The sequence below is a fragment of the Xiphophorus maculatus genome, chromosome 18 (assembly GCF_002775205.1).
Source record: "Xiphophorus maculatus strain JP 163 A chromosome 18, X_maculatus-5.0-male, whole genome shotgun sequence".
NCBI classification, from domain to species: Eukaryota; Metazoa; Chordata; class Actinopteri; order Cyprinodontiformes; family Poeciliidae; genus Xiphophorus; species Xiphophorus maculatus.
This window is the reverse complement of record NC_036460.1, coordinates 11,931,547-11,939,341: the sequence shown is the minus strand read 5'-3', so window position 1 is coordinate 11,939,341 and position 7,795 is coordinate 11,931,547. Positions and strand designations below refer to the sequence as shown.

The 7,795-nt window shown below is 40.5% G+C and overlaps 1 protein-coding gene across 2 annotated transcripts; it reads right to left on the bottom strand.

Moving 5' to 3' along the window:
- Positions 1 to 1,423: 1,423 nt before the first annotated feature.
- Positions 1,424 to 7,477, bottom strand: tagln (transgelin). 2 transcript variants are annotated; one of them, XM_014470803.2, is made up of 6 exons: positions 7,279 to 7,463; positions 3,955 to 3,997; positions 2,680 to 2,868; positions 2,429 to 2,600; positions 2,242 to 2,344; positions 1,424 to 2,135 (listed from the first exon to the last, which is right to left on the bottom strand). In XM_014470803.2, the coding sequence occupies exons 2-6, from the start codon at positions 3,964 to 3,966 to the stop codon at positions 1,997 to 1,999; spliced, it is 615 nt and encodes a 204-aa protein (XP_014326289.1). In that variant the 5' UTR covers positions 3,967 to 3,997; positions 7,279 to 7,463; the 3' UTR covers positions 1,424 to 1,996. The 2 variants fall into 2 exon arrangements, with proteins under 2 accessions (XP_014326289.1, XP_023207698.1); XM_023351930.1 differs by lacking the exon at positions 3,955 to 3,997 and having other exon boundaries at positions 7,279 to 7,477.
- Positions 7,478 to 7,795: the final 318 nt, after the last annotated feature.

Genomic DNA, 7,795 nt, shown 5'->3' with positions numbered 1-7,795 from the left:
ACAACACCAGAATATGTAAGAATAAATCATGAAATATCTCATAGAATAATATTGAGCAGTATCACAGTGCAATATGTATGCGTAAGGACCAAGGGTTGTAGTGAAGCAATCCCAGCCAGCTGAGAGTTGCACACAATGTTTAGAGAAAGTTTTTTGAAACTCTTCTGACGACATTAAAAGGCTGACCGTGTTTAAGAACTAAGTGTTTACAGATTCAGCAGAAAATACCAGCTGTTAGCTGCTTGGACTCCATGACCCCTGTCATTCGACAGTCTGTTTTTTTTTTTTTACAGTTTCTAAAGACTGCAAGCTTTAACGTTTTAACTGGCTGCCGGCCTCATGAACCCACCTCCAGATCCTGGTGAAGGCGGTTCTTCCCTCGGGCCCAAATCAAAGTTGGTGCTAAGAAAAAAACTGTTTTGTCGGTGGTGGAGCCGGAAACACAAAGAGCTGCTGCTAATACTGGCACTGGAATGCAGGAGGTGATGGTGAAAGCTCCAAGCTAGCTCTTTTAGTGCCAGAAATGAAATAAGGCTCAAGAAGAAATTTAAATGGAAACATTTGGGCTGCTGCTACACAGAATAAAACTTTACTGGATGCTGGTCAATTCACTCATTCATCATCTCATCATTTTTGCCGCTTTGGTTGTTGTGTAGCGAGTTTTTCTGGGAATGAAAAGAAGGAGTTTTGCCTGGAGCCATTTGCACCTTTCTCTGAGAACATAGTATTTTATTGAATTATTGAAAGGCCCAAAGTTACTCAACATCAACTTCAGTGGATATTGAGAAGGCCGGCTGTACCGAAGTTTTTATGTTTTATTCATTTGAGTTTTTGGCTTCTGACTGTCATGGAAGGTGACAAGTTTACCTGCTGCAGGTAAAACATCTAAATGGACCATGAAACAGACATTCAGATGGATCTTTACAGTCTGTAATGCTAACAAATTGCTAACATGTTATGCTAAAGCCTGTTACAGTTAAGGAAAAAATCAGAATTTGGCAAAAAAATTAAAAAGTCAGTACTGTTTGATCAATTTTGCAAAAAATATAAATAATAATTAAAAGAGATATCAAAACCACACATTTTGTAAAGTTCTGCTATTGTAAGGTAGATTTATAATTCAATAAATGAAAGAGTAAAACACATAAAAGTTAATATTGACCTTTGGGGACAGTCACACAATACTACATGTGCTGAATTGCTAAAGTGCAATGATTTGCACAGCCTGATATTTTGTACTTTTTCAGTTTGTGTTACATCAGGAAATAGAAAGAAACTAGGTGAAAACTATGTGGAAATCCTCGCATGAACATTTCTAAACAAAATGGTTTTTTATCTTGACCAAAAGAAAAAAAGTAAGTTTAATGTGTCTTTACTGCTGATGTGGATGCACAATTAAGATTGAACCAGCCACAGTCACAAATGTATGTCAAAGTCATTATTTATTAAGACAATGTACAAAACTGTTGGTACTGACACAGCATGTGTAGCAAAGTAGGAAATGGCAGTTTACTAAACGATAGTAGCAGTAAAATTAAAGAGTATCTGCACACCCTTTGGTCGTGCTTGTCAATTTGGAAATAGTTTCTTCTAAATCTTCTGTAAACAAACTGTTTCTTTCTTAGCAAGTAGAACCAATGTTCTATAAATGTAGAAAATATAACAAAATGTTAATATTTCAAGAGAAACTAATTGATAAACAATGCACTGTAAAAATCATAAATTGCCTTTTGGTATACAAGGATTTCTTTGGTTATTGCTGCATCTTAAGACATTCAGATGTAGGGAAAGCATGCCGAGTCCTGCAGTGGTCACCAGAGTAAACTTAAAGGAACCTTAAGGCAGGGTTTTGAGACTAAGGAGGTTCCTTGACTCTAAAGCAGAAGGTTAAGACATAAAGAAGCAGTCAGTTATCCAAAGGCTCCTGGAGGATGTCTAGTGCATCTGAGGCTTCAGGGGAAAAGAAGGCTAAGGAGGTTTTGCATATCTGGACACTTTAAAGGATTTGTCGGGGTCGGCCATAGCTCATTCCCTCCTGACTGGCTCCCTTATTGGACCCCATCTGCAACCCGATCACGTTTTTCCCAGCCTTCAGCTGCTCGTCGCTGAAATCTCGCTTGTTCTCTTGTGCTTTCCTGCAATACAGCATCCAGAAATGTCACACATTTAAAATGAAAAGAATTGTGTTTACTGTATTTTCTTCTCTCTCTTGTTTGATTCCGTTTGTTTTACTGGACTCACTTGAAGAACCAGTTGGGGTCTCCATTGTATGTGCCTTCCTCCTTGGTGACGGCCAAGCTGCCTAAAGCCGACAGGGTCCGTTGAACCGCTGCCAAGTCCTTACCTGTACCAGCACATAATGTTTAGGTTAAAGTACCAATCATTTGCTGAAGACTGGTCTGCTTCCACCACAGTAACACATTCTAACCTTCCCATAGGTCCACAGTCTGGAACATGTCAGTCTTGGTGACGCCGTACTTCTCTGCAGCGTTGAGGAACTGCGAGATCTGCTCCATTTGTTTGAAGGCCATTGGCGAGCTCTGGATCTTCTTTATTGGTTTGTCTCCAGGAAACAAACTATTAATAAGTTCACTCAGGATCTAACATGAAACAAAGAGAGGTTTGCATTATGGAATGCTCTTCTAAAAGCAGTGTGTCAAACAGGGTCAGCTAACTCACACATCCGTCCTTCAGCCAGGTCTGGAAGCCCAATTTGCCAGCCTCTGGCCTGCCCACACCAGAGCCACACTGACGGCTGATCCACTCCACCAGGATCTGCTCCAGTTCAGGGTCATACTTGCTATCGATCTTATCCTGAACCTGCCGGCTCATGCCGTAAGATGGACCTTTGTTAGCCATGCCGACACTCTGGAAAATGAGAAGTGGATATGACAGTGCTGCGTTAGCATACTTACCACTGGTCGTGCAGTGATGTTCCAGATTGATATGCTTTTGGTCTACAGTGGATGTTTATAGACAGTTCTATTTAAACTATAGAACTATGCAAACTATAGCGTTTGCATAATTTAAATGGAGCCCAAAAGAGACACCCCACTGCTAACATGAAAACCTTCTTTAAAAACATCTAGACATGAGACCAAGTCATAGTGTTGCAAGTGAATTAAGTCTGAAGTCTTTCCTCTTAAGTCTTGAGTCAAATCTCAAGTTGAGTCTATATAAATAAACTGTGCATGTCTCTAATCGTAAACATTGAATCACAAGTCTGAACAAGAAATTTGGCCACAAATGTAATCTAAGTAAAAACAATATTTCTCAAAAGCCTTAAGAAATTTTTTTTCCCAGCTTCTATAAAATAATATAAGGAGTTTGTAAAAAAGCACTTTGCAATTAGCAATTTAGGCATTATTGGGCGCATATTCCTAAGTTAAGTATCAGCAGATACTGCAGATATAGTGTACACCACTTGGCTGTGTGGCAGCTTTGTACAAAATCCTACCAGTAGCCTACAACATATTAAAGTCAAGTTGTTCTGTAATTGTTTCATTCATTCAATTTGTGACTTCATGACTTGGCTCCAAATATGACTCCAGTGCATACCTCTGAGACTTACGTTTCTCTTCACAATGAATGCATACAGTGTACAAAATTCACCAGCACAAACAGTGACCACATGCAGGTCAGAAGCGTGTAGATAAGTGTAACTGCTCATCTGCTCTGTTTGAATATTTTCTGCTCATCAGTGAAATTCACAGCATCATGTCTCCCAGTGCACTCCATTCTGCCCTGTCAGGATGTTTAGGGCAAAATGATTTACAATAGGAGCACTATAGAAAGCCATCCGATTTTTGCACTTTTGCCTTTAAAACACACACATATGCACTCTGTGTTAGCAAATGCAAACTGCCACAAATAATGACTAAATAAATTCATAGTCTTTTGGGACCACCAGCCAAGAGCAAAAGGCATATCAGAATGCTATCAGCGCCATCCAACCTTTGTTGCCATCTTGATGTCAGGACACGTCAACTTCCTGTTCCTAGAGAGGTTAAGGAGTTAAGATGTTAAAGATGAATTTGAGGAGATTCAAGGAGACTTCTTTCTGGATGGTTTGACATGATGTTTCTAGAGGACAATCTGAATTTAATTTAGAGTGGGAATGCAAGAAACGATTGTGTCCAAGAACTGGAACATACAGAGTTGCCAACTTTCACACATCTGGAGTGAGACTTAAGCCTTCTCTCCATTTCTCACTCAGTCACTCTGCCAAGATTTCTTTACACTCCAATGTTTGTGATTGCTTCTCCCTGCGGTTCCAACTTTGGAGGACAAACACTTTTATTTGCGTTTGCTCACTACTACATTTATCTGTATGCTAAATGGGTAACTTGACGATTATGAGATCTAAGAATGTATGAGTAAATTTGCTCCTTTGTCAATTTTTACTATCATTTCGTTTGGTTGTCTTACTTCTATTTTGTGCACTTGTACTTACCTATAGTGCGTAAGCTTGTTTTCATGGGTAATGCATTATTTAGATTAATACAAGTAAACATGCACATATAATTTAAATTATGTAAGATTTCACTTCACTTTTTTTTTGGATCCCCGTAGGGAACAGCAGACTCTGTTTAAACATGATTGGACAGATTGTAACTCGAGATGAACCTGAATGAACTCCAAGAGACCTCCTGTTAGAAGTTAGCATTTTGTGGAGAATCATGATTAGATTACAGATTACTTTAAACCACCTAAAGTGGATCCAAAATATGTCTAGTCAAACATCAACTCATGAATGTTTGGTATGAAATGACCTCGGGTAGACAGTTCCTCTGAATCCATAAACATATGAAATGATCCGAAACTGCAAAAGTATGAAATCACAAAGTGGTAAAAGAAGCAGCGCCTGGTAGGAATCAGTCAATTTTAGACCTTAAAACATAAGTTTTCCTTAGTTCTGAATAAGGTTCACAAAGTTAAGTAAAGACATTCTGCATGTCTGCACTGTGAGTTGGTGTGCCAAAGCCATTAATGGACTCCTGCCCAGAATGTCCGCAGCGAGCTACCATCAACCCTCTTTAATACATTGTGCTTTTCCTGTGGTGGTTTTCCAAGCCACACGAAACTAAACTCACATGCTGAGCAACACAGTCACTAACTTAAAGCCACAAGTTTATATATTTTAATTCATTTTCATTTCTGTCTAGGCCCCACACGCTCCTACAGGCATTCATCTCTGTTGAATCAGTATTGCAGCGTATTGCTTGTCTGACAGGTCCTCAGCTTGTCTTTTTTTTTTATTGGCAACCAGTAGTTAGTGTCATAAAGTACTCAGTGAACCACAACTGCAAATAGCATAGACTGAACTTATTGTAGGGACATGTTTACATGCACAATGCCTGAAAAAAAGAGAAGAGAAAAGGAGCCAGGAATGTGCATTACATGACAACCGTATCAGGGTTACATAAGACTTTTGGAGGCTAAGTGAGTCCAAGTCTATTTAACTGTTTATGGGCATCCAGGGACCTGTTGTTATGCTTGGCATCCGGCCTAGGGTCCAATAAGTCAGAACTATCTGCTAAACAAGCTCCTGTGTTGTCTGCTTATTAAAAACAGCATGTGGGAAAACGTCTAGCCTAACATACTTTACAACCCAAAATGTTGCAGCAACTTCAGCTGCAACAAGTTCAGTTGCTCTTTGTGCTACTAAAAGAAACACTCCGGAGGCTGTTAATGGTAATGTAACCCAGGGGTTAACAAGCGTTTTGATAGTAGAGAACATCTGCTAGCTGTTGGAATGCAAGGCCGAATGTATTGTGATAAATCAGTATCATGAGTGCAGATTGATAAATATTTCGTTTGAAGTCATTGAAAGTCATCTACTTTAAAATATAAAAACATTATAATTAAAATGTAAAAACAACAACAACAAAAAAAAACCACTTCAAAAGTGCTATTTTTGAGAAATCTAAAAGTGCTGATTCCCACAAGCATTACTGCATCAACTCAGTCCCCACAATTATCCTCTCCTCCTCGTGTTTTTCTGCTCTGTTTGTCTATCGCCATGGTAAACGTGCCTAACGCCAGAACAGGAAACCCGTGTGAGGGCTGTGGCAACTGTGGCGGCATGTAAGGACGTGGAGTCATGTAGCTATGCCTTTTCCACAGTGAACCAGCTAACCACCCATATAGGAATTTGGATTGAGCAAACTGTTTTGTGGGACTAACAGTCATTATAAGCATTTTTCTCCTCAGCATGACTTGGCAGATCAGTGCTGGGTGCAACGCTGCTGCTGATGGGATGAATCCAACGGTTTTCTCAGCTTTGTGTGGAGGATGCTGAGCTGCTGCTTCAGGGCTCTGCTGTAGTTTGGCTCTGGTTTATGGAAGCTGAGCATAAAAACTGCTGCTGTTCCCCCTGATCTGCCAGACATAGCTGAGCCCTTTTTAGAGCCTCCTGCCAAGGCTCTTTGCGGCTTTGATTAGCTTGACAAGCATAGCATAACTGCTGCTTGGTCAGATTTGATGTATTACATCTGAGTCTGAAATCGAGGATGTGCTCCAACTAGCCCCCGCGCTGACAAGGATACTTGGTTCCAGGGTTTCTGCTCTGTTTATCCGCTGCTGCAAGATTGGCAGAAAAGATAGCCTTATCTTGCTCCTGCTGCTGTTCAGAAAATGAGGCTGCCCGCTGGTGCTTCCTACATATCTGCTGTTCCTGGAAACTCTTAGTGTGCTGCCATATTTAATGATTTGCTAGTTATCTGCAGTGCAAACATTCCAGAAAACCGTTTAAATGAGGCACTAGCTCCATATGTGTTCACAAATGCAAGGCAGTGTGTTTCTATGGTGGTGTAAGTCACATTTCTTTCTTCCTCACCTATTCATCTGCATCTTCATCAGAGCATCTTCATACCAGACATGCAGCTATAAACACTTGGCTGCAAAGGCCATGTATGGCATTGGATCATTTGCCTGTGCAAACATAGCTATGTCAGTGTCACAGAGGCAGATATGTTGCACTATATGATGGCTTCTCTGCTGTCCTTGCTTTGCATGGAAAATTATTTTACAATGCATGAACTTACATTTAGAACTAAATGTAAAAGAAGTTGGATGAAACTAGAATAACATGAACTAGATCTGAGTTTTCACCACTTTACAATATATTTTTTTAAACTTCAGATAACAGCCTCATCATCACATTTACAATCTGAGATCTCACTGTAAGAGTGTTGACAAGAAATGTTAAAAACTGACACAAATCCTGTTTTTGGAAGCTTCATCTTGAAAAATGACCTGAATTAAAGTTATACTCACTGTGCAAGAGAAAAGTTGAGTTCGGAGCTGGTTGCTGGTGCGGTGTGAGGGACAAGTGCGGATGCTTCACTCGGAGTTTGTATATGCTTGCAGGGACGTCCCTCCCAAAAATGCCTGCTTAAAAGGAGGAGAAGGCACTGATGACTTCACTAGCCTACTGAGAGTCAGAGTCAGGGTGGAGAAAAGAGGAAAAATGGGAGCGGGGGAAGGAGGGGAAAAAAAAGGAAACTTCGCCCTTATAAGGCCATGGCCTTTCAGCGGCTACCTCTCCCTGTCTGCTGCGCCTCTTCTCCTCACGTCAAGACCAAGCGCCCTGCCTTATTTGGGTAGAGCTCATTCCCATGCAGAGGAGGGAGACAGCAGTCAGGCAGCGTTGGTTTTGGTCAGAGGGAATTCTCCAAATACCTTCGCCACATCACACATCACTCAAAGAGGCTGCGGGATGGTGGATGGGAAAGGGAATGAAAAGAAAACAGGGAAAATGTTTAGAAAAGACATGAAGTCCTGGTTTATAACG